We start from the raw sequence: 27,500 nt of genomic DNA on the forward strand, positions 1-27,500 counted from the left end.
TATATACTAAAAGGAAAACGAGGAAGAGAAACAAATCTATACACAGTGAGAGAGAGAGAGAGAGAGAGAGAGAGAGAGAGAGAGAGAGAGAGAGAGACAGAGACAGACACACACACACACACACACACAGAGAGAGAGAGAGAGAGAGAGAGAGAGAGAGAGAGAGAGAGAGAGAGAGAGATATGGTGGTAGAACAGAGGGGGAAGGGAAGGGGAGAGAAAAAGAGAAATAGTAATAGTGAGAGATAAGGAAAAGAAAAAATATAAAGAGAGAGAAGAGAAAGATATATATATATATATATATATATATATATATATATATATATATATATATATACGCGCACACACACACACACACACACACACACGCATACACAAAAGAGTAGACTGAAAAGTCTGGATGGGGCTCTTCTATAAATTGATATGAAATAGTGTTCAACAGTCGTGATGACACCTCCCTCGTAATGATGCATAGTAACTTAGTAACTGGTTCTAAACTATCAAATAACGGCGGACGCCCTAATGAAGTTTTACTTCTCCGACGATAAGATAAGTGTATCCAGTGGAGGAAATCATTATAAATCTGATCATGTTTCGACTTTTTAACATTCTGATCTAGCCAGCATAATGAATACAAAGTACCGATTTTCGTTGTTTTGAGCCAAGCTGCTGGTTGCTAGGCGGAGGTGACATCAGACTATTGAATCCTGTTGACAAAGGTATCAAAATAAGTTTATATTCTTTCCGGTTATCATTTTGAAATTCACCCTCGTCACTATTCACATCCATGCAGAGCCGCCAACGATTCATCAGTTATGGCATCGCGTCGAAGATGAATTCACGAGGCGAATTTTGACACTAACGAGTCGAGTCACCTCCGCGTGCACTTTGCCACCACTGTCAAAATTTGCCCCCTTGGGGTGTCTCTTAAGTCTTAAGAAAAAGAAAAAGTCACTCAGAGCTAAATCAGAACTGTAAGGGGAGTGTTCTACGACTTCAAGAAATCTTCCTAGTTCAACGTTATCATGCTTTTGTGTGAGAATTCTCGATATCCAATGGGAACATAACTTTCTGTAACCCAGGATTTCTCGAACAAGATATCCATATCTTCCTTATAAAATTCCAAACCTTTGTGAAATGTCAGATTGTTTTATCCAGCGATTAGCGCGATAAAGTTCAATTTCCTTGTTTGATTTGCTGCGGTTGATGCACTTTGTGGACGACCACTGAGAGCCTGCACATTAATGTTGGTGGAGAAAGCACCAGTTCCAGTAAAAACATATTGACTCACCTTTGAACTGTTCGAATACCCACGTTTGACCATAAACAAGATTCAGCCGTTTTTGAAAGTTTACGGGTGCACATTTCTCCATTAAATGTGCTCAAAATAATTTACAAAGTTCCCTAGTCAACAACAACACTGAATGTGTAAGACAATTTATAACGCTTGTTCAGGATTGATCCAATTTTATTTCGAATAGAGACAACAACGCTGTTTACGGCTAGCTACTTATTTTACACTTGAGTACAATGACAAAATTTGAAAAAATAAAGCCTTTTTTCAAAGACTCAATTCTGGACTGCTCAGTGCTGGAATCGATCCTAGCACAGCGTGGCTCAGCTGCACGGTCCTACTTTGCTTCGTTGCCAAAAGGTACGGGGTTCGATCACCCGCGGCGCTGTGTGGCATTGAGCAAGTCACATCACCCTCGAACACTTTGTGGCGATGCACTGCGGCGAAGAGTCTATAGACAAATTTCCCCATGGGGATGAATAAAGGGAATTTTATTCTTATTATATTTTTAATTAAGTCTCAGACCACAAGACTACTTGTGCGGATATGTGGTATAGTGGTATGACACTCGCTTTCGGATCGGAAGGTCCAGGGTTCATCCTCGCTCGGCGCATAGTTGAGTCCTCGGAAAAGGCTCTTTACTCAGATCTCTCACCATCCTCAGGTGTAAAATGAGTACCTGGCCGTTAACAGCGTTGTCTCTTATCGAAAAAAATGTTATATCGCCTAACAAGCGTCATGTCAAGTCCTACATTTTCTGTTGGCCAGGGACCCCTTGTAAAGCGCTTAGAGCACGTTTAGCAGTTATTGCGCTATATGAAACCTCAAGTTCAAGTTTACATAGCCACAAATGAGTAAATTGTAAAGACAGTATCAATGTAACATTATCAAAGTTTCGCAGATTAGTTAGTTTCTATTTTTTGGTTTAAAATTGCAGCCCACAGTGTCATAACGGTGCAATGTCACGTTGGATAAGACCAGGAAAATTCAATTTACAATTGACATCCTAGGAAATACGAACGTCGTTGGCTCTTTTCAATCTTGAAGTCTTTAAGAACTTTGTTTATAAATAATTAGATCAGCTTATGTATGAATTTGAAGGTAGATTATGTTTATTTTATCATTGATATATTGTACTCTATATCATATCATGTTAATTGTCACTGTGATAAGGCTCCAAAGACTACACCATTGGCCTAGTTTGGATCTCATTAAGTATTGAATTGTACTGATGACGTATTATTTATCAAGGTTACAGGGCTCCAAAGACCATAATATTGACCTTGTTTGGATCTCATTAGGTATTGAATTGTACTGTATAACGTCGTATTTGGTCATCAAAATAAAGAATCAAAATTAATCCCAAGTACATAATTGTGGCAGGAGATTCACTTTCCTGCCTTTAATTCATCGAGACATGATACCGCTTTGAGAGGATTGGTCACGATTAATGACATAACACCAGAGCTTCCTACTTGAAATATAAAAAAATGCCATTTCCAAGGGGAAACATTTTTTAAAAAATCACTTTAAATAGCTTCAGAATTAAACAATTGGCTCTCAACATGGTCCAAAAATGCTTCAAAGTTCTGAATATAGGTTCTAAAAAGCTAGACCTTCATTCTCAACATGATGCATTGAGTCAAAAAGACAAATGCAGCTCTGTAGCGGGAACCAAAAATTCGTGTTTCTACGAATGTTTCGTAGTCCTGGGCAGGTCAGTAAAACTCACTTAACAGTAACAAAGTCTTTATGATTTTACTCAAACTTTTATTTGACACTCTTAGGCTTTAAATCAAACACGTAATAAGATGATTCTATTCGTAATATAGGATTCTTATTCTCTTGCTTTTTGGAATTCCGGACGTTGTCCCAATCGCTGTATAAGCTTTCAAATTCCAAAATGCAAAAGGGTAAAAAATCTATTATTCTATCCCCAATTGATTCTGTCTTCGTTTTCTCTAAATAAATAACATTTTCAACAACAACAAAATCTAACTGTTTCTGTTTATTCTTTTGTTAGAAAATCTAATCTTTGCCAAATGCAACGCTTGACTTTTTGGCGTCACAAATTATCATTCTAAACTTGATATCATTACGCGTTACTATAATTTATATTCCTGTAATATAAGATGGTCTTTATTTCGGGTCTACTTGCTATGGTGTTCATCTTAAGGTCGAAGTTAGTTTTGATGTCAAGCATTACTATTCAAATTTCAGCGAGTAGATTTTGCGTCCAGTGCAATCCTTGAAAAAAAAAAGAATAGAAAACCAAATTATTAGAAATTAAACATAAATCCAATATCCGCGTGAACAGTATATATATAATTATGATCAACTTCTACAATATTGCTTCAAGCGTTTGCTCTCATCAGGAAGTGGAAGTGAAAGTAGGTTGTTTTTTTCTAGATTCGTGTTTATGGAGGTTCATAATTACATAACAGGTTTTTGTTTCTGTGTCTGCATGGGGATGTTAGTTCGTTTCTTCTGTTGAGTGTTGCCATGTTCGGTTTTGTGATGATAAAGAAGTTTCCTTCTAAGCAGAGGTTGCAAATCTTAGAAGAGGGGGAGTACGACTGTGCTCTAGAGATGATTTTTCATGTAATGCTGAGTTCCTTGAGGTTCCAATTGTGTTCGCTTAGTGAAGTAGACTGTCGTTTGTGTATGTTTCTGAAGGAAGATTTATGCAGGTTGTATCTGGTTTTGAATGAACACTCAGTGAGGCCAATGTATGTTTCTTGTTTTGGTGTGTCTGGTCGTGTAACTATGGCTTGATAAATAACGTTTTGGGTCAAGTAATTACCGTTTAGTGGGCATGTTGCTTGGGTCCTGCAGTTGGATTTTCTCTTTAGGTTGTTACTGAGCAGAGCTGGCTGTGACAGTTTTCATTTATTGTTGGAGGAAATGATATTTTGTATGTTTGGCATACAAGTGTATCCTATTTTAATGGTGTTCTTGTTCATGATTGGGTGTAAAACGTGACCGGGAGGGAAGCATTTTTGTAGTAGATTGAAGAACTTGTTACCGATAGAAGTTGTCACATTCTTGCTGTAGGGTGGGTTAAACCATGTTATATGTCGTTTCCTTTGACGTTTTTTTCGTTGGCTTTGTAATAGTTTCTTGTTCATATTTTAGTTTGGATGCATAAGGGAGATTTTTTAAAGTGATATCGAATTATAGCAAACCATTTTCCGTATTACAAACAAGTCATGCGACGTATTGACTGCAATTATAATTACTTGAGCTATCATGTGAATGAACCAGTATGTGCACAATATGAACGTATTTAACTATTCGTATTTGGTGTTCTAACTTACTCTTACTCAGATCATGTCTTGCACTTTTGATTAAGACACAGTAATAAATGAATAAATAAATCATGAATAAATGAATAAATAAAGAAACAAAATCATTTATAAACTTTATTCATCTATAATGAAGTTTACATCCGTAAATTACAAGAATGAATACTTACAAAGCGAAAGTAAATAGCATAAAGATAAAAGTAATAAAAATTTGCATCTGCAATATCACTATCAATTCATAAAATAGCTAATATAATATATAATTTATAGATATAGAAAGAAATCGTATGTTAGATAATAATATAATATTCTATTCACAATGAAAGAGGATACCTTAAAATTTTAAAAAGAAAAAGAGTTATATAAACTTAATCTTGAATCAAAATGCTCTCAGTATTCTGTTTAAAAACTGAGAGTGGAAATTAAAACCAAGTAAAAGAAAATGAAAATTGGTTTACAAACGTAAATTACATGTATGAATACTTAAGCGTTATGAAATTTATTTACAATAATCTTATAAATCAATTTGGTAAATAAAATTAAAGTAAAACTAATTGTAAAAGTACATCTTTAATATTAATATAAAAAAATAAAGAGTATAATAATATTAATGATATTAATAATAATATAATAATAATAATAATAATAATAATAATAATAATAATAATAATAATAATAATAATAATAATAATAATAATAATAATAATAATACCATAATCACTTATAGCAAGAAAAATATATTAGACAAAAATGAATTTCGTATCATCAAAGTCGTACGCGGATCACCCTTTTTGATTATCAATGAAATACGATTCATTATAAGTTTAAAAAGAAAATGCAGATTACAACTTAATCCTGAATTGAATTGCTGTCAGAATTCTTACTTTTAACAATAACGTGTGGATATTAAAACCCAGTTAAAGACAATCGAATCGTATAATGTAAAAGGAGGACACTGTCACCATCAAACGGGTTGACAATAAAGGACAACAGAATTTACTTTCGGTGACACGAAATGTCTTGGTGTCAATAATGTTAAAGTCACGACTTTTATTATCAACAGATTTTACAATAGTTATCCCGGGTGAATAGTCGCTCAAATTGAATATGTTTAAATATTTTAAAAAATTATGTCTTTTCCGCCACGACATCATAAGATATCGTCGCCTGGGCATTCCATGAAGGAATATAGATAACTCATCAAACAAGATGTCTGATGTCAACAGGAATCACCCATGTTGTCCAAGTGAGCAAATTGGGGGTTAATAATCTTGCTCAAGAAAAAAACGAAAGTGCCTGAAGCGGGGCTCGAACCTGGGTCACAGTGCAATGCCTTAACCACTCGGCCACTTCGTCCCCCGTTTGAATATTGTAGAAGTAAAAACAGGCGGGTCGGGGATTTACAACAATAATGATAAGGAATTAACTGTGTAGAAAGTTGGCAAGTGACGGGAAAGGAATCAATAATCAATAATGTAAGTGGTGTGTGAGAATCGAACCTGAGACGCCTGGCAGAGATATGAGTGACTCAGTGCTATAAGTCATCTTGGAAGAACGAGAAAGAGAAACATCCTAACGTTTCAGACGATGTGTACACATTTTCAGGTCTTATCATCTAACGTAATTATGGGCCAGATTTAGCAATGTTTTGATGCAGAATATTTTTCGTTGGTTAGAGAGTATAACCATTACAACAATGAGCCCATAACAACTTGGGTTATCAGACCTGCAAATAAGAGCACGTAGGTTACACATCTATATACATTTTACTCAAATTTGTTTCATTTTTAGATTTTAACAATACAAAGCAAAAGTCTAACCCAGAATTTCAAATGAACAAATCACATTGTAAGTTATAAGAAAGAATAAAATATATTCCATTCAACAGTGTGGATGTGCTAATAAGTAAGTTAAATGAAAAGAACAGTTGATGATGCCGATAATAAAAGAGTTGATATGATGATGATGATGATGATGATGATGATGATGATGATGATGATGATGATGACGATGATGATGATGATGATGATGATGACAATGAGGAGGTACTGATCCCGAAAAGTCATTAGAGAATTAAATGTATAGGAAAAACGACCTTTGATTTATATGGATCTTTAGAAATGTGTTTTTGTCTTTGTTTTATTTTGTATTTATTTTCTTCCAGAACGTCTATAAATTAACACCGTGATTGATAGTTTTAGCTGTAAATCGAATTTCGAACATCGGAGGATCAAACCTCTGAATTCCCGATTTTCACGATCGGCGGATCAAAAAGCTGAAATCTGCATACAAGCTTTGAGCACCATGTTCTTATCTACTTTTGGGCAAATCAGACCTTCCCAAGCTCGTGCTGAGACCCATAACACTTCAACTTTAGGCTAGTCTTCTAGGCCAAATGGTCGCTCTTTTTTCATTATATTGTGTACAGTTCTGCAAAACGTGTGTGGCATCCTGCTTTCCCCTCCCAACATTCACAAATGTTTGTTTCTCCATTCTTAAATACTTTGAACATATAATATCGGAGATGACTTTGTTCGCAGCGAAGTCTGAAAATGATTTAATTAAAAAAAAATTCCTATATTCATCCCATAGGGGAAATGTTTCTCTAGGGTCTATTCCAAGGGAAGACTGGAATAACCATGCGTCAGCCGCAAGTGCAGTGCCGCAAATTGAGCTAGGACGAGACCAACTAGATCTAATCTATAGACTATAATAAAATATACCATTTAGATGATGGGTTTATGATTGAAATAATGCATTTTTGTGATACAAACTTGTACAAAGGTGATTGAGAGCAGTATTGATATTATTGTACTTCGAGAGGAGATAGATAGTCATCGTTGTTCTCCACTGAAAACGAATTCTGATAATCTCCGTGACCAAGAACAGGTTTGCTTGTCTGATTTACGCTGACATTTACATACCTTCCCCTCACATCAGTCTTTGACACATTCAGATCATCAGATCTGTTTTGAGAGTCCTCCATGTCCACGTAGATGCCACAGTCTTCATTGACGTTGGTTTGGTCTGCGGCATTCAACGTTGTGTCATTTTGCACGGCGTGGCTATCTGCACCATTCAGTACAATGTCAGTATATTCCTGTGATCTATTCTGTTGTCTGTTTGAATCTTGCACGTCATTTATATCCAGCCTGTCGTAGTCATCTAGCTGTATCTCTTGGTAATGGGATTGGTGTTGATCACGTCGACGCCTTTCTCCTTGTTGTTGTTGTTGTGGTTGTTGTTGTTGTTGTTGTTGTTGTTGTTGTTGTTGTTGAGGGATTGCTCTTTCTCCTTTCTGTAGTTGTAAATTGTCGTTTGACTTTTGATCCTCTGCATCTTTATTACGTGACAGTCTCCATTTTTGAACTGTAATTAGATATAACAGAACGTCACTTATGTAAATCAAGTGCGTAAAAGTAAAATTATTAACATAATAAAATATATGAGTACCATGTAGGCTGAATGAAAATATAATGGGTCTTAATCGAATTAATTGACTGAGATAGCAAAGACATTGAACAGAATTTTCTCGGAATGAGAGTTTTTTTGGCGGATCCTAACTTTAAAAGACGTGCTCAAAATGTAAACTAGTCTTTTAGAGACAAACAATAATACAATTAAATGACATAATTCCTATGTTGTTTGACCACTTTCAGCATAATACACTGTCACATTGTGTATTTTGAAAGAAAATAGGCTGCGGTTAAAAATTGATAAATGGAAGAAATAAGCACAATTATATTTCATTTATACAACATAAAGCTGTGTAAAAAGCCTATCTGAGGACCTGAGCGGCAACTACTAGAAATCATCAAAAGGTTGAAACAAGCAGGTAATCAGTCCGTTAATTTAATGCTAAAAGCGACTTGTACAAATATGCAGGTATGACATCCAAGCATACTTTTGAGGCTAGTTTAACATCGTTGTACGCGAAATATGACAATGTTTTGTGTCATTTTTTGAGATTTCCGCTACAAAAATTAGACCATAAGAAATTAGGTTATCAGACTTGCAAATAATTGCACATCGGGTTAATCCTTTTGATTCGGAATTATATTGATGATTTGTTCTCTACCAATGATTCGCCAAGATTTAGCTCCTGAATGTTCAGTTCAATCTACAAAATGAATAAATTACAATGGTCTGAAAAAAATTGAAATTGTTGTGTCTCCTTAACCATTCCAACCAAATGTTATAGAATTAATAACCACCTTATATAAATCAACGATCAATTTGTCGACAACAACAACTACTACCACCTAAAAAATTAACTGTTCCTTAAATTGTTACCACTACTACTACCAATTCTGGGATACTACTACTACTACTACTACTACTACTACTACTACTACTACTACTACTACTACTACTACTACTACTACTACTACTACTACTACTACTACTACTACTACTACTACTACTACTACTACTACTACTACTACTACTACTACTACAACTACTACTACTACAACTATTACTACCGCGCTGCTACTACTACTGCTACTACCACTACTACTACTACTACTACTACTACTACTACTACTACTACTACTACTACTACTACTACTACTACTACTACTACTACTACTACTACTACAACAACTACTACTGCTACTACTACTACTACTACTACTACTACTACTACTACTACTACTACTACTACTACTACTACTACTACTACTACTACTATTACTACTACTACTACCAATACTACTACTACTACTACAGCTTTTACTACCACTACTAATTAATTTTTGATAATAAGAAAAACTTATACTTAGATTATGCAAAATAACTGTTTGACTGCCCCCCCCTCCCTTTCAAGAATGTATTTCAATCGGAACCCGAATGTTTAAACTAACTACATGCATTTGTTTCTTGCAATCACGCTCAAGCCTTTGACTATTTATTTACTTATATAATATAACAACCCTGTATTCGAATAATTTTACCTTTCATCCCTATGATAAAGCAAACAATAGTCAGGACTATACCCACAGCCAGACCAATTCCAACACCTTCGGGAGTAATGTTATCGTCATCATGATGAGGATCATTTTTTGTCTCAGGGAATGAATCATTTGCTGTAGTGTAAAATTGAGCAAAATTGTAATCTAGAATTAAGATTTGTTTTGTTAATATATATTATTCTATTATAATTAAACACGTATAACCATCATGCAATTTTATATACATAACTTGTAACAGTGTAACAGAATTAAATGTGACAATCACAGCCGAAGACAAATGAAGCTATTAAGGCATGGCTATTTGTTTTTCTAAAATTGTGGTTTAGATTCAGGACTTTGAATCATTGGCAATGATAGTAGTCGTTGCTGTATTAGATGTACTTTTCATTTTCAAGGTAGTAAATTTGTCTGAAATTGAAGATAATAATCGTTATAAAAAGGGTTTCGTGTCAATAGCTTGACAGATATAGTACCAAGAGGGCATACAAGAACCACCAATTTGTTCGTTTCTGTTCCTATTACCGAGCTTAGATTTTTCATCAAAACAGTGTTTTTACGTTTTCAAACTAGATGTCTACATGTAATTAACTCGGGCACCAATTTGTGTACAATTATCATTACTAAATTGCATATTTCCTTAAAGAATAATAAATCGTTTCTTAAATGTTGAGTGTAAACCGAGAGAGAAATACAGAGACAGCAAACTTCTGTAGTGACACTAAAGACTAATGCACACGGTACGTATCTATCTCAGGTCGTGTCAATTAGGTAAACATTTACTCGCTCATGTATATTAGTTATGGCATATAAATTTGGTTCAGATTTTCTCATTTTTTAAAATTAGGTGATCACTTCTCACTAGATCTTATATAAGAGACTATAAACTTTTACGTTTGTACAGAGGTTTGTGTTTTTGTACGATGGAGAAGGTTGACAGGAAGGGTATGCATTTTACTCTTAAATATTTAATTGCTATGTTTACCAACTTAACACAGGATTTTCGTCTCAAACGTCAGGTCCTAACGATTTCGAATAACATTCTATGAACTCAAAAGCTAGCTGTATCGCTTAATGCACATTACATAATGTATATATTACAACTTTAATCATAAGATTGCAGAAGACTTTCAGGTGCCTCACCTGATGAGAAAACGATGTTAAATCTGTAATCCAATCCATAACCAATCCCGTTCTCAATGGTCAGCACATACTGACCATAGTCAAACCTGTTTAAATAAAACATCCTTAGGGACAATATTCCTTCTGGTGGTTGGCCTGGGACATATCTCACAATGTACCTGCTAACATCAACTATCTCTTCTGAAACAATAAACCTTTTTCTCCTTCTTTTGTTCTTGCTAAAGACTTTTGTCAGATTGTACCCCGTAGGTACAGGGTAACCAATGATTGGAATTTGTACAAGCATATCTGTCCCAATTGTTGATGAAAACTCTGTCTGATCAAATCCAGATGGAAGCTCGGGTGTACCTGGAATAAAATTTAATTTAATGTCAGATGGAAAAGATATATGAAATAAAAAGAGTACTTACGTCTTTGTTTCTCTATATATAAGCAAAACATTTTCTACTAAATGGTGCGTCCAAAGCCAACAGTTACATGTCATAATTTGTTCAAAACGTGCTCTTATAACATGTCGACAGAGGCAACGTTTTCTCCCACAGGTGATAATTTTTAAGTTTCATCATCTTGAGGAAATGGGAGTATGAAGTATTTTCCAAGCACTCGACGTTGCGGTTCTCTCACTAATTAAAACTCGAATAAAATGACGTGTATGTTGTGAGCTTAGTGTCATATCATTTAACAATAATTTAATCATTACAAATCTGAAATCCTTGACACCAACACTGCCTCTTGCGAGTTAAATAAAGATACGCGGAACTTTAAAATAGACCTTGACATCCAGTTTTGGCATCTAATAACATATGTTTGCATATATTTTAAACCAACAGTGGAGTGGATATATACTTACATTTGACAAAGACAGTGACAGCCTTACGACTCGTCTCATCACCAATCTTATTGTCAGCCACACAGCTATAAATGTCTGTATCCTTGCATGACATCTTTTTCGTTGATGTTTTAGTAATGCCATATAATCCCAACGGCTGGTCTTCACCATTGTCAATTTCATCTGACCTTTGACCTTGTACAGACACTCAGGTTTTGGATTACCCTCTGCACGACACACAAAAGTAACCGTGTCATCAGCTGATACAGTCAGTTCCGATGACTCTGAGTTGGCTTTGTATTCCTCCACTGTGGCCGTGTCTACAATGGGATTTTAAGTCAACAATTATTTTTAATATCAAATTTAAAAAGTAATGGTGTAAGATAAAGATCTGAAAAGAGTGAATGAAACAGTGCCAGAAAAGCAAGAAAGAATGCACAATTTAAAAAAAACCGTCCGCAATAGCAGTCTTTCTCGACTCGAGATCTGACATCGAATCTTCTTATTACCGATCATAAATGCTACAATAACTCATGTCTGACCGGTAATCAGGAGCTGAGAATCGATCTTCGGTCTAGGAAGACTGATTTTTGGAATGTATTTATTTTTCTTGTTATTTTTAAAATTTTTATTCCTGTGGCTTTGTCTGACGTTGATTCATTTTCTTTCATCCATTTTCTTGACTGTGTCTGAAGATATCAAATGTTTTCCTCATTTCATGGGATTCCCAGTATTTCTTCGTTTGTCTCCTTAACATTTCTTTAGATTGTTGACATTTGAACTCCGCTTCAAGCTCAATGCTAATATTTTCACTTTGAAAAACTTTGAACCTGTTGGAAAGTCTATGCTTAAAAGCTGATTTTATCTATTCATCCTTGAGTTACTCTACATTGTATCTTTATAATATTATTTTTGTTGATGCAGTATTCATTCAGGTAGATAATTTATTGTAGCTATTGGCAAGATGGTGATCTCTTGACTCTTACATCATGGCAAGTTTTTAAAAACTTTTTGTAGATACAGCTGTGATCCATCAGATTTTCTGTGACATGGTCTAGTGATCTCCCTATGAGTTTTATGAATATAGTTGTTGGGGAAGATGCTAAATCCTTTGACAAACTGATTGAGAGAACACAAGTCCAAAAATCTTTCACCGTTGTCATTTATCTGTCCCATTGCATAAACGCCCATTATATCCCCAAAGCCATTGTCAATTTTAGTATTGAAATCTTACATCATAACGTGCACAGGTTGTTGCTTGTCTAAAGTTGTCTGTACCTGTTGATAGAATTCCTATTTTATTATCATCATCTGCTTCGTTGATTTTTGTATGACATTTGACAATACCGAGCATAATGTCTGGTTTATTTGTTGAAAACAGCGTGTCATGACTCTTGTGTTGACTGGTTACTATCCATAAGTGCTCGTTTTGGTTCAGAGGTCATCATCAGTGCTATTCCTTTTTTGTGGTGAGCATCCTCTTCAGTATATTAGATTACTATCTCCAGACACCAATCTTGTTTCTCCAACCTGCTTTTTTGAAGATACGGTACTTCTGATAAGCCATATTTCGGGATTTTATATTCTTTCATTTCTTTTGCTATTAAATCTCTTTTCGTGCTTCATACAAAGTTCTGATATTCAAAGTTGTTCTCCTGGATATGTGCCTGGGAGAGAGAGTAGGGACCAGGCTTGTAGATTCCCTTCGGCTTTCATCGTTAAAGCCTCTTCCTTTCCCTGGCGTTAAGATAATGATCTTCCGTCGCTGCTTTCGTAAATATGTCTTTTTTTACAAGACATGATTATTGTTTCTATGCTTCATTCATCCATTGAGTAATTAAATTGTTTTCTAAACATATTTGTCTTATGTTAGAATGCAGTAACAGAGGGTGAATAGTCTAAAATAATGAGGATATGACATAAAAGACACCACGATACAGAATGGATGTGAGGAAAATGGATGAGGAGCAGAGCTTGTACCACTCGCGGGATCAGTTTCCTGCATACTTAAAGGAAGTGGACCCCCTCTTCCCTAACCAGGTTATACCGCATGGGACTCCGTCCCCGCCCATAACAAACTCGGGTAGAAACAGGGAGCACAATTGGAAAGTGTTGTTATCGACACAATAATGCATGAGAGGCCAAATGCAATATTTTCCGTTAGACAGGATTATGCGGCAATCGATGCACCTGGAAATGAGGATTGGGTGTGAAATGCACATCTATTTCCTTTCTAAAGCGGGTCGCCCGGCCCTCACTTTGCAGCTACACTTCGAAGTAGCAAATTGACGTAAATATTGTAAAAATGCTTTGCGTAAAATCAGCAAGTTTGATTCCATGCTAGGGATTTTTCCTTCACCGACTAATATTGGTAATTGCTCTACTTGAGTAGCCTGGTTTTAAAAAAAGAAGAAAACACAACAATCAACGGTAAGGCGAGATCTAAAAGGGCATATTGCAAGGCAAAAAAAAAAAAAAGATTAATTATTTGAAATCACAAACATAAAATATTAAAATGTATTTTCCTACCAAATAATATAAGGGAATTGATAGCCAATTTTATACTACAAACAATAAAGAGGTCATTAAAATTGGTCCATTCTAATACCAAACATTTGACTTCCATTTTATAACTCTTACATTGTACGTTCAGGGTTAACTCAGACTTTTTATCATAACATCCGGTCACATGATCAGCCTGACAACACATCCTTTGTTGTTATCTTCCTTCCCCACTCGTATATTCTGTGTAGCGGTTTCTCCATTGTTGACATTTTCTTTACCAGCACATGTCGTGGTGACCTTGTTGCCCCTGGATAACCTCCATAGACTTGACACTTGACCACGACATTATCACCACTAGTAACAGTTACAACACACCACTTTTGTACAGGTTGGCCATTGTTGACAGTCATACAGGCGAGAAGATGGTGGTTCTATGGAAATAAGTGTTTGATCTAAATCAAGCAAAACATTACATCCAATTCTCATAGTCATAATATGTTAAGGATTATTTAAGGCATCTAACTCGGCTGCCGATAAATTCCTAGTTCGTCGTTGTTTATATTTGCATTACTATTTCTTGTCGCTGTGTGTTTGTTAATATTATGTGGCGACATGCCGCAGTGTGTTTTCATTGTTTGTGTGTTTGTGTGTGTATGTTTGTGTGTGTGGCATATGTTATTATATTTATCATTATTACTATTATTATTATTATTATCATCATCATCATCATCATCATCATCATCATCATCATCATCATCATCATCATCATCATCATCATCATCAACAATATCATCATTAATTTTTAGTAGAATTAGTACTATTTTATCTACCGCTACCCCTCCCTCCTTTTTCACGCAACCATATTCCACAACACAAAATCACATACATGACATGTATATACCACACACCATACTCACACACATAAACAGCATATCACCACAAAACAATTCTAATTTATAACAAACACACCGAAATAAGAGATAGGGACGCAAATACGAGTATAAACAGTGACGAACTACGTACAGGTACCATGAAGTGTAGAAAGCGGCTCAATGTGGAGCCTGGCAAGTCCATTTCTGGTTAAGAACTTTTGAATGTTTCTGTCAGTGCGTCCACTTTCCCACCATCAAACCTACTTCTAAAAACGCCGAGCTCCACGACACCGTTGAGCGTGACGAATAATCATTCTCTGATTCTTTGTTTGGGACCAACGAAGATCGCTAATAACAACTCAAACATTATGAAATGATTTTTGTTGTTAAACGATGTTAAGTGTTCATAGTTTAATAATATCAACTTTTGTGTTTAAGTATATTATTATATTTCATTTTCCCTACGCTTCTTTTCAATTTGACCTAGGCTAATTAAATGTGCGTTAGAGGGCCCTGACTAACAAAAGGACAGTATCTCTCAAGATTTAATATCGTTTAAATTCTGCACTTAGCAATTATATCAAAATTGAAAATAGCAGTAGCATGACAAAATCTCACCTTGTACTGTAATACTCTTACTTTCCTCTGTTTTCAGGTCATCAAATATGTCGTTGGTTGCCTTACACGTCATGGTAAGAACTCCTCCTTTCTCTGGGACTACTTTGTACTTGTATCTGTAATACTCTAATGACTTAGTTTGTTCTCCTGGTGTAATGACACTTTTGTCACTTGCTGTAACTGTCATTGTAGGTCTGGGATTTACATTGAAAATGGCCGCGTCACAGTACATGTCGAATGAAGATGTAGATTCACATTTATTCATGGTGGCAGGTTCTTTGTTGTCATGCAGGCTCACAATTAATCTACTTGGACCGTCTGTCAATTTGAAATATTAGTTTTTAATGTAATTTAAAATGTTAGAAGTATGCAGTAGGAGTTATATATAGACATCACCACATACAAGAAAGTTATGGAAAAGACAATAATGCTATACAATTATCAATACTGTGGGAGAACGGTTTGAGTGAAAGTTGGGGAGTAAAATAATCAGGGAAAAGAAGCGCCCTGACAAAAAAAGAAGGCTCTGGGTTTCAACATACTGTTAGTATGTTATTTTGTACTTAAGAAAATATTCAACTCTACTGCTCACTCTGCTGCCAGCGGAAGACGCTTGTGTGATCTTAATACATTTCTTACCAGATAAAACCTAAGCACGGGCGTGGTTATATTGGTTGATTTGGTGCCTGGCACCGCATCCATCGTTTAAAAATAGATAACAGCATTAAAAAAACACAATACAATTGAGAAATGCTAAATATTGCCTCTGACATATTTGAGTGAATCTTGGCTTTATTTTCTTTTTCTTTCTTTCGTATTTACAAATATAGCATGTTTTAAGTCACTTTATACTGATTCTGGCACCACCCTATACTGTAAGCATGCCACGCCACTGACAACTAAGACATTTTATTCTTGCTATATCTTTAATACGTATTCATTATTATTTTTTTCGAATCTAACCACAAACATTGGGTTGAATAAGTGCGTTGATCTGAACTTTTATAATGCTAAAAGCGTAAGTAAATTAAGTAAACGCATTCATTACACTTTGCGGTGATCACTCAATAGCGACAACCCAAGAAAGTGCTGAAGCTAAACAATTTTACCAATCTATAGAAAATATCAACAAAATATATACTTTATCCCATCGGTGTCCATATTAAAATACATTTCCATTCTCATAACTTTCATGAACATTGTTGTACCCAAATAATACTTTTAACTTAACATTGCATTTGACAATCAAGTCAGTAGAAACAACTTGCTACTAATAATAAAGGAATTCAGAATCAATCAAAGAAAAGACAATTAGAAACTAAACAGAGGCACCTGTAAAGATTTGGGTAATTTAACGTTCAGCTTGTCTCCTTAGAAAACAAAACCGGTCAAAAAGCAATGCATACCTGCCAGTGGGGATTGAATCTGGGACTTGGAGAGGTGGGCACCACGTAGAGAATGAACCAGATACTATGGGAGGTAGATTACAGAACGTAGACATATTGTCCCAGGTTCACTCCAAACTGGTGTCCACTCCAGTTAGTCATGGATTCATTCTCTACTGGGTGTCCTCTTCCTGATCCATGGGTTCACTCCCCAGCAATGTCCACATCTCACAGTCCAAGGTATATCCCCACCCTCCACTTGTTTTCATTTCCCCTGGTACCAGGTTCGCTCCCCACTTGTGTCCACCTCAGATAGACCCGCATTCACTAACTCTCCAGTGGTTTCCACATCTCTGTCTCGGGTTCGCTCCCCAACGTTGTCCATCTTCTATAGTCTCAGGAGTACTTCCCACATATGTCCACTTCCTCGAGTTCCGGGTTCAATCCCAACTGGTGTCCACCTCCCAGATATACTAACCACTTGTGACCACCCCACGTAGTCTCGCAGTTACCCTCTACTGGGTGTCCTTTTCTCCAGCCTTGACTTTACTACCCAGTAGTCCATATCCCACAGTCTCCGGTTCATTCACCATCGGTATCTCATGTGTACATTTCCCATTGGTGTGAACCTCATATAGTCTCATGTTTACTCTCCACAACCTATCTTCTTACCTAGCCTTGGGTCCACTCTCCATTGGTGTCCATCTTCTATGGTCCCGAGTTCAGTCCCCACCCCTACCCCATCAAGTATGTTAAGCTCTCTCCCTGGTTCATTCCCAATTGATTTCAACCTCCCTTTGTCTCGGGGTTCTGTCAACCTCCCACAGTCAAAGGTTCATTCTCCACTGATATCAAACTCCCATTCTCCCGTGTTTAATCCTCACTGGAGTACACCTCCCACAGTCCCAGATTCAATCCCCATGTGTCTCTTTCTCCCTTACTGGTATCCACCTCCCATAGTCCCATGTTCATTCCCCAATGATTTCAACCTCCCATAATCCCGGGTTCCTTCCCCAATTGTGTCCACTTCCCAGACTCTCAGGTTCACTCCCTACTGGTATCCACTTCCCATAGTTCACTAGTGCAGACCTCCCATAGTCTCTGATTTAATCTCCACTGATATCTACCTCCCGTAGTTTTGGGATCACTCCCCACTGGTTCCATCTCCGACAGTCTCTGGTTCAATCCTCACTAGTTTCCACCTCCCACAGTTCCGGTTTATTCCCCACTTGTGTCCACCTCACCTAGTCCCGGGTTCAATCCCCGCTGGTATCCACCTCCCACAGTCCCAGGTTCACCTCCGAATGGTGTCAACCTCCGGTAGTTTCGGGATCACTCTCAATTGGTGTCAACATGCCATATTCCCGGGTTCAGCCCACATTGAGTCAACCTCCTATACTCCCATATTCATAACTCACTGATATCAACCTCCCTTTGTCCCGGATTCACTCCCCTTTTGTGTCCACCTCTAATACTCCCCTTCAATCCCCACTGGTCCCCACCTCCCATAGTCTTCGATTCACTCCCCACTGGTGCCCACCTCCCGTAGTCGAGGGTTCACACCCCACTGGTTCTCACCACCCATAGTCTCTGGTTCACCCCCACAGGTGCCACCTCCCATAGACTTCACCCCCACAGGTGCCTACCTCCCATAGACACTGATTCAATCCCCACTGGTGCCTACCTCCCTTAGACACTGATTCAATCCCCACTGGAGAGGATTTCAGTTGATTTCTGTGGATTTCAGTAGATTTTGGTATTCAGCAGTGCCGCAATAATGACGACATGAATACGTGGAAATTGGAAATCCAGGCGGTTTTGAGCTCTAATACATTTATGTACTTACGTGAAATGATAGATACTGAAACTCTCCACTAAGGTATGATATGATATGTCGGCATTTTCCCTTCAACAGTTAAAGCTCCTTATAGTAGGGGGAATTAGGTCCAAAAAACCTTTGATTTGTTCAAACAGGGTTGAAAGCATGAAAATTACGAATGTTGTAGAATATGAAAAACCCTATAATTTATGATATAGAACCACTCTGAGAGATCAGTATTAGTTGAGATACAAGGTTTTTAAGATGAGAAAATTTTGAAATGGACGACAATAATTTCTTTCATTTTTAATGTGTAAAAATTCGAGGCAAGCCGACCCAATGTTGTTTTACGTCATCCTTCGGATTCCCCTTGGTGACTATTTTTAGCGTCGAAGCGGATGTTTTCCTTTCCCTTTACTTTCGATTCACGAACCATACAAATTATTTAATCGTAAATATTATTCAATTTCACGTCTAGCGAGCAATATTCTATAATATAAGATTTTTTTCTGCATCTGATTTAATAAGTATAATCAATTGCTCTAAAACAGACGGGCAGACGGGCTGATGAGCAGAGGGGTAGACAAAACAGACTAGCACAACACAGCTCAATAAATGCCAATAACCGGTGTTGACAAAGGACAGTGCTCATTCTCCCCTCCTCCTGTTTTCTTTTCTTTCCAAAAATATTGCTATAATCATATTACGTGAGTTAAAACCTATTTGGGTCAAACTTGATGACAGTAAAGAGTCAGCATACCACTTACATTGCTTTAATTATCATCATTATCATCATCAGCAACCACTATGATGCTGTATTGTTGCAAGTTATTTACTTTACGTTATTTACCTCAAAGGGACGATGGGAGAATATTCTATTAGTACTGTTGTATCCTTATGCAAGACACTGCACACATTTTGCCTGCTGATGATGGGTCTTTAACAGAAAGAACGAAAGAAAGAAATAAAGAGAGAGAGAGAGAGAGAGAGAGAGAGAGAGAGAGAGAGAGAGAGTAATGAAAGAATATTGCATATGCCTAATAAAGGAATGCGTTTGCATGCTTTCAGATACACATACAATGGCAAAAAGAACTGCTCCCAGAGACTGGGACCAGTGTTTGATATGCCAACAAGATAACACAGACCGTTTAGAACGCCCCCTAAGTCGAGGAGGTATGACAAAGGGCAAGGCTATGAAACTCTTTTTGAAGATTTAACACAATTCAATTCTTTGGTTTGTGATGAAAACAAGTTGGATGTATCTATTTTTCAAATTCATCAGATAGTTATGAGATTTTTGAAAGCTTAAAACAAAATGATGCTAAGTGGATAAGTATTGTCGTGCAAAATGTAATGCCAACAAAATTAGGCGATTAGAATTAAAGAAATCTAAAAGAAATGCCCTACAAGAATTCCAAACTTCGTCATTTGACTTGGAGGAGTCACCGAATGAATATATTTCGCAACCCACGAGAATAATGAGACAACGTTCAAAATTATAGATTGGCTGTAATAAACAAACGTGCTTTTTTGTAAAAAAAATGGAATCGGGAGTATTCCATTCTATAATGACAACAGATATGGAAGAAAATATTCGTGAAATAGCATTATCTCTAAAAGATTCTGATATGTTGTCATTTATTGCCAGAGGAGATTTAGTCGCTCAGGAGGCACACTACTGCCCTATACCATAAAATTTGTCATGCACGATACTTAAAACAACAAGCTTTAAGAGATGTCACTGCTGATTATACTAATGATGTCACAGTTCTTGAAAGAAGTCGAGCTTTTGCTAACATTATATCTTTTATAGAAGAGAACCCTGCAACAAATGTGACGATCGACATGAACCACTGTGGAGCTTATTTCCAGAATTCTCAAAAGTCTCCCAAAACTCATCAAATGTTCATGTAAGAGAGAATGTATCGGCACCCGATGCAAGTGTTTAAGGTCCGGTTTGCCTTGCACGGACTTGTGTAGATGTAGGGTGTGTGTGTGTGTGTGTGGGGGGGTGTTAGGTCAGTACAGTTATGAGTAAAATTCACTCTCTCTCTCTCCCTCCCTCCCTCCCTCTCTCTCTCTCTCTCTCTCTCTCTCTCTTCCTCTTTCTCTTCCTCTCTCTCCCGCTCACTCCCTCTCCCCCATCTTCCTATTTTATCTACAAGTTAGGTTAGTACATAATGAGTAAAATTCTCTCTCTCTCTCTCTCTCTCTCTCTCTCTCTCTCTGTCTGTCTCTCTCTCCCTCTCTCTCTCTCTCTCTCTCTCTCTCCCGCTCACTCCCTCTCCCCCTCTCCCGCTTTTATCTACTAGTTACAACATGAAAAAGCCATCAATTAGCTACCGTAAATGGTTACCGGTGTATTTAAAGTTTTAGAACGCACATTGTATTGTCGTGGTTATTTCCTCGGATAAGTAATGCTATATAGGAAAAAATAAAAATGCTAAAAACGCACTGTTATGATAGATTGCCAGAGTGGTTCTATATCAGGTGTTATTTATACGGGTCTTACCTACCTATATGCCAATTTTCAGGATTTCAACCCCAATGTGCACGGTTTTAGCATAATTTTCCCTAATACAATGAATATGAAGAAAATATATATTTTTACGCTGTTATTTCCCTTGTTTAATATAGCTGTAATAGGTAAAATCTAAGCTCTTAAACCGATACGTTATGATTGATTGCCAGAGTGGTTCTATATCAGATGTTTTTTCTATGGGTCTTAGCAACCTGTATGCAAATTTTCATGCTTTCAACCCGAATTTGCACGGTTTTAGCCTAATTCCCCCTACTATTATTGATCTTAATACGATCCATTCTCTGAATGAGAAAAACAATTCTTCCATGGTTGTTTTTGGAAACTCAAATGTCATTGAAATATCTCTTGGGTGGTTACAATACCATATTTTCTTCATAAAAACCCGAAAACAAGTAAAAATTGACAAATCAAACTTACAGGCAAATTTTGGAGTAAAAGTGAAAGAATATCCAGCTCCTAGATTAGAATATCCTCTACATGTGTAGCTTGGACTCTTGTCTTTAGATGGACGAACAAAGAGGTAACATGAATATTAATTTATATTATTGTTATCCCCAGCATAAACATTTTATTTATAAATTAAAGCGTGGATAGTTGTCACTGTGCAATTATGCGACACATAGATGTACTAAGGCAATTATTTTTGTACTATATCAAATTTTGAGCAGACACCAGTATGAGATAAAGATTTGAACAAGTGTGTATAAAATATCGTAAGACAAAGCAAGAAATTAAAATACAAGAAAAAGGAGCATAAAAAACTCATCTGCCTTGACTGGGGATCGAACCCAAGACCTCATGATTAGCAGGTCTGATCGGTGATATACCAGAGTTTCCTCCCTTTTTCTCAATTTGAGAATTTCAAAAATAAAAAAGGAGCTACTCAAATTTCTCCGATTGTCCCAAATATCGGGAACCTCTGTGGTGTTATGGTAGCACCACTGACCAGTAATCAGGAGGTCTAGGGTTCGATCCCCATTTGAGGGATGTATTTTTTCCCTTGATTTGTCTGACAACGTTTCATACACATGTCTATTATTTCTATTTTGCGTATTAAACTACATCTATTGTGTAAAATACTTTCACAAGTGAAGGCATTTGGTACTCTTGTTCACACCAAGTATGTCCTATGACTTAAATATACTTTAATATCCTTTCCTTAAGCAGCACATATATGGAATCGATTTCCCATGTGTCCAACAGAGATGAACTGAATCGATTCATATCCTGGCATTAGCGCTTACAATGTTGTCAGATATTTTAGAAGTATAATTAACATATTAGCCCTTTTGTTCTATTTCTAACACTTTCAATTACCAATCTACGTCACAGTGGAAAGGATATCTGAGAACCATTCATATATATTGTCTATAAACTTATCCTTGTTGTATATTCTCCAATGACAAGATATCATATAAGATCAAACCATTGATATACCAGAAAGGTCAATAAATCATTTCACAATTATTACATATAGTGTAAATGTGAAAATGGAAAACTATAATACTCTTATATTGGTTGACGTGGGTATGTTTGTATCCTACATGTCAAATACAAACACACACACACACACACACACACACATCAAACAAATAATCGAAATAGTTAAAAGGAGAACGTTACTATTAAAAATCATAAAGTAATGATTCTACCATCCCTAAACACGAAAAATGTTTTCTGTCTCTCCATCAATCCTGATGTTGGATGTCTCAACCAAAGAACCCACATTGGTGAATTACTTGATAATTTTGTCAGATGCAGAGCTGGTTATTTGACCGTGACCATTGTATTGGTAGTAACTACGTGTAGTTATTTAAGAGTCCATGAATATCAATTGGGTAATGGGTTTGTCTTCATTGATTTCATGAGAAACACAGGCGAATCAAAATATATTTTAAAGTTGCTATAATCTTAGAAATACCCGAATCACATCACTATAATTCCATTCTTGTCCAAAACGACGATTATGTTTGTGTTTATAATCAAATGAAACATATGAGAATTTTATATATTATGATGAGAAAGGGTTAAGACATTAAATTCATTCTATTTGATAAAACACCAATTTTTGTTATTAAAACGTGTAAATGAAACAATCATACTGTATAGATATTGAATTACTTTGTCTCATACACCATATACTATATTGATTACTCACCACTAGGATTATAGATGACAGGAAGAGATAAGGTGTTTCCATTGTTGATTGCATTTCCAACAAGATTTCCATCAGAATTCAGCCACTGTGGTACACCTGGAGGTTTTCCTGGATTCTTAAGATGACATTGGCATGTCCTAGTTGTGTCCCCTTCTTTAATGTAACCTTGGGTTGGATCTCCGTCATTAGGACAATTTATCAATTCTACTTCCGGTAACACTGGGGGTTGAGATGTAAATTTTAGTCAATAGCATTGCATGATTTATAAAAAAGAAAAATAACTCATTGACGGCGTGGTCAACAAATGCCTCCGAAAAACAAAGTTAGCCAAGCAGACACGTCGTGAAAATTATATATCCAACACGGCTTTCATTTATTCTGATATTACCCATCATCATCACCATTGCTTATTCCTTCTGGACGTGGCCTCCGCAATTGCCAACAGAACCAAGCATCTGTCCTGCCCATTCTTCCACATTCAGTCACTGGCTTATTTATCCATTCGCTGATGTCTTATGACCATCGTCTTTTTGGTCTCACTCTCCCTCAGACGTTCTAATTGTCCAATTGATATGAAGGTGAAATAGAAATAAATATTGACAACTTGTATACTTTTTGTCAAGTTTATTCTTTATAAATTAAATAATCGACTGTTTGGGCAACTTTATTTAATTATTCCATGAACCAAAATTAGATAAACTTCTGGAGAAGTGTTTATAAACAATCCAGAAGCACATTTACAATCCCGATCGAAGTATCATTACGGATGATGGAATGTTAATTTATAATTTATTATTCTTACGAATAAAAAGAAAGAAATGAAACAAAAGATATGTGTACTATATATTCCACTTCAGCATGGATTTGAAGTAGAACGTGATGAAAAAGAAAAGTGCAAAACATGCCACACAATAACAACTTATTAGTTATGTATATACATGGTTTATACAAACAATAACTAGTTTTAACGAAAGCCATAATCTGGATCTTCTAAATGGAAGAATCAACTTTCAATTATCAAGAAATAATAATACAAAAGGAAAAATCCCAGCGCCGTAAAAAAAAACCCAACAAAATAAACAACAACAAAAAACACATCTTGCGTCAATTGGGTTTCACACGGGCCATAAATCTGCGTCTTCAACGAGGTATAAAAGGCTTCCTCAAGCTTCGGAGCCAAAACAAAACAAACGGGCAATGGTGTAACGTTAATATTGAAAATAAAACACCAATGATATCATATTTCTTTTTTTCATATGTTTAAATGCCCATAAGCCCTGTAGTAAATATTTAAATGTTAAAGTTTTAATACACAAAGACATACCAAGACTTGGGCAGCTGATTGAGTTTGGCGATTAAACCAAAAATAAAGAAAACCAGGAATATTTCTATGCCGTAAAGAGAACGAGTAGTTTGTTTTACTGTTCTTGTTTTGTAGAAAAATAATGATGAACTTGATGATGACAATGATGATGATGATAATAATGATAAAGATAATAATAATAATAATAATAATAATAATAATAATAATAATAATAATAATAATAATAATAATAATAATAATAATGATAATGATGATGATGATGATGATGATGATGATGATGATGATGATGATGATGATGATGATGATGATAAAAATAATGAAAACAATAATGATAATGATAATAGTAATAAAAATAATAATGATAAAAATAATAATAATAATAATGATAATAATAATATTAATAATAATAATAATAATAATAATAATAATAATAATAATAATAATAATAATAATAATGATAATAATAATAATAATAATAATAATAATAATAATAATAATAATAATAATAATAATAATAATAATAATAATAATAGTAATAATGTATTATAATATAATAAAATAAAATAATGATAATAATAATAAATAATAATAATAATAATAATAATAATAATAATAATATAATAATAATAATAATAATAATAATAATAATAATAATAATATAATAATAATATAATAATAATAATAATAATAATAATATAATAATAAATATAATAATAATAATAATAATAATAATAATAATAATAATAATATAATAATAATAATAATAATAATAATAATAATAATAATAATAATAATAATAATAATAATAATAATATAATAATAATAATAATAATAATAATAATAATAATAATAATAATAATAATAATAATAATAATATAATATAATAATAATAAATTAAATAATATTCATTGTTAAAAATAAATTTCCCTAGACACAACGTCAGTCTGACATAATGTGTTGATTACCTTTTCGTCAATAACTATTGCTATGATTCCCTACATACCCAGATTCAATCCTGTAGACCCTTCTGACTTCTCCATTGTATCCCATCCTAGACCTGTCAAATCCATGTATGCTGTAAATCTAAATTCATAGTTCCCAGCACCATCAAGCTGATCGATGGGTAGATTCAATTCACATTTATAGTTGTAGTAAACAGTACGGGGTGGGTCATTACCTTCATCCGTGGTTTTCTTGGAGTTTATATAAAACGATGTAGCTGATTTCCATGTCTGTAGAAGAGGAAGATGTCATATTCTAATAAACAAACATTCATTGAAGATCTCTTTGTATTGTTTGAGCACTGTGATTGAATATAACATTATTTATATAAATGACATATTTATCATAACAAACATCTTGAGACATCATTAAGTGTTGGTAACTATTCTGGCTAGTCCTTACACAGGCGTCCCCGTGAGCTAAGAAAAATAAATGGCTAGCTCAAAACCGACAGGGAGGCCCAAGACTGAAATACAAAGACAGGAAACGCCGAGAGCAACAAAAAAGTTTGTTTTTAAATAGCAGACGATGCGTAACAAGATCGGTTGACATCTTCTCGCTCTTAAATCTGGCACGCGTTTTATGGAACTTGATATATTCAGTTAGGTGATTACGTCTCAATCAATTCTCGTTAACAAACTATTAACATTGACTGTAACTCAACCATCAATACCCGAATCACATGGTAACCTACTTGACATTGTATAGTGATGAAACTCCCTGGTTTATTATCTCGATATTATTAGTTTAGTCTCAGGCGAGACTGTTAAAATTTGAACGAGATGCTTTTTAGTTACGAGGTGTAGAGCACGCTTAATTTAAGAGTCCTTTTTGAAAGTTTGTATCAGGTGGTAGGAGGTACGTGAAGATTTGGGAAAGAACTACTCAAAAATGATAGCACAAAACCTGTTTTATTATAAAAATGTCATTGAGCTCGTAAACCAATGAGGTAGAAGTACACGATCATTTCATAGATTTAATGATAAACATTTAATTTGTTACATTTTACGTTAGGGTCAGGTATGCCAATTCGTACATTGTGTTTTTTTTTTCTCCAATTCTGATATGGGTTTTTAAAATTAAGTCATGGCTTTTGCCTTATTTGAAGGAAGAGCCAATGCCAATGGCTGTTTTTAGTGTGCAGATGATCCTGTCAGATGTTTCACAACGGATGTCGTAATCAGGTGTCAAAGGGGTGCAACAATAGGGAATGAGATTAGCGGAAGAGTAGCGTCACCCATAGTCTGTGACGTCACCGGCGGAAAAGTTATTAGAGAGAGAACGTTATGTTGGTTGTGCGCATGCGTCTCTCGTCCTCGCCTTTTAAATCTTTCCTGCATGCCTTAGACGTTGTATGGATCTCTTGACAGCATGTGTCACCAAACGTTTCACAATGGTATTAGGTCGCTGTAAACCAGGTACCAGAACGTGATTTTTATGTTAAAGCTACTGTACATGTCAAAAGTTAGTTTATGTTGATAAAAGATAACAATAATACTAATAATCATGATAATGATAATAATAATAATAATGATAATAATAATAATAATAATAATAATAATAATAATAATAATGATAATAATAATAATAATAATTATAATAATAATGATAATAATAATAATAATAATAATAATAATAATAATAATAATAATAATAATAATAATAATAATAATAATAATAATAATAATAATAATAAAAATATTAATAATAATAATAATAATAATAATATAATAAT

General features: G+C 35.2%; 2 protein-coding genes across 5 annotated transcripts in view; both read right to left on the reverse strand.

Annotated features, from left to right (window-relative positions):
- Positions 1–27,500, reverse strand: part of LOC144960032 (uncharacterized) — a 70,660-nt gene that overhangs the window by 36,210 nt on the left and 6,950 nt on the right. The window contains exons 5-8 of one of the 3 annotated variants that reach the window (XM_078892979.1): positions 25,767–25,995; positions 23,440–23,658; positions 21,699–21,779; positions 15,536–15,853 (exon numbers count right to left, since the gene is read on the reverse strand). The exons of the other annotated variants lie outside the window; for them this stretch is intronic. Of the exons in view, the coding sequence (XP_078749105.1) occupies positions 15,536–15,853; positions 21,699–21,779; positions 23,440–23,658; positions 25,767–25,995 (847 nt within the window). The remainder of the gene's footprint in view (positions 1–15,535; positions 15,854–21,698; positions 21,780–23,439; positions 23,659–25,766; positions 25,996–27,500) is intronic. 3 annotated transcript variants of the gene reach the window in all.
- On the reverse strand, positions 3,289–14,476 carry LOC144960033 (uncharacterized). 2 transcript variants are annotated; one of them, XM_078892982.1, is made up of 6 exons: positions 14,181–14,476; positions 11,562–11,860; positions 10,712–11,059; positions 9,554–9,685; positions 7,523–7,967; positions 3,289–3,540 (listed from the first exon to the last, which is right to left on the reverse strand). In XM_078892982.1, the coding sequence occupies exons 2-6, from the start codon at positions 11,653–11,655 to the stop codon at positions 3,510–3,512; spliced, it is 1,050 nt and encodes a 349-aa protein (XP_078749108.1). In that variant the 5' UTR covers positions 11,656–11,860; positions 14,181–14,476; the 3' UTR covers positions 3,289–3,509. The 2 variants fall into 2 exon arrangements, with proteins under 2 accessions (XP_078749108.1, XP_078749107.1); XM_078892981.1 differs by lacking the exon at positions 3,289–3,540 and having other exon boundaries at positions 6,706–7,967.

Source organism: Berghia stephanieae, chromosome 14, assembly GCF_034508935.2.
Source record: "Berghia stephanieae isolate SIO BIC M18660-M18661 chromosome 14, UCSD_Bste_1.3, whole genome shotgun sequence".
Lineage (NCBI taxonomy): Eukaryota > Metazoa > Mollusca > Gastropoda > Nudibranchia > Aeolidiidae > Berghia > Berghia stephanieae.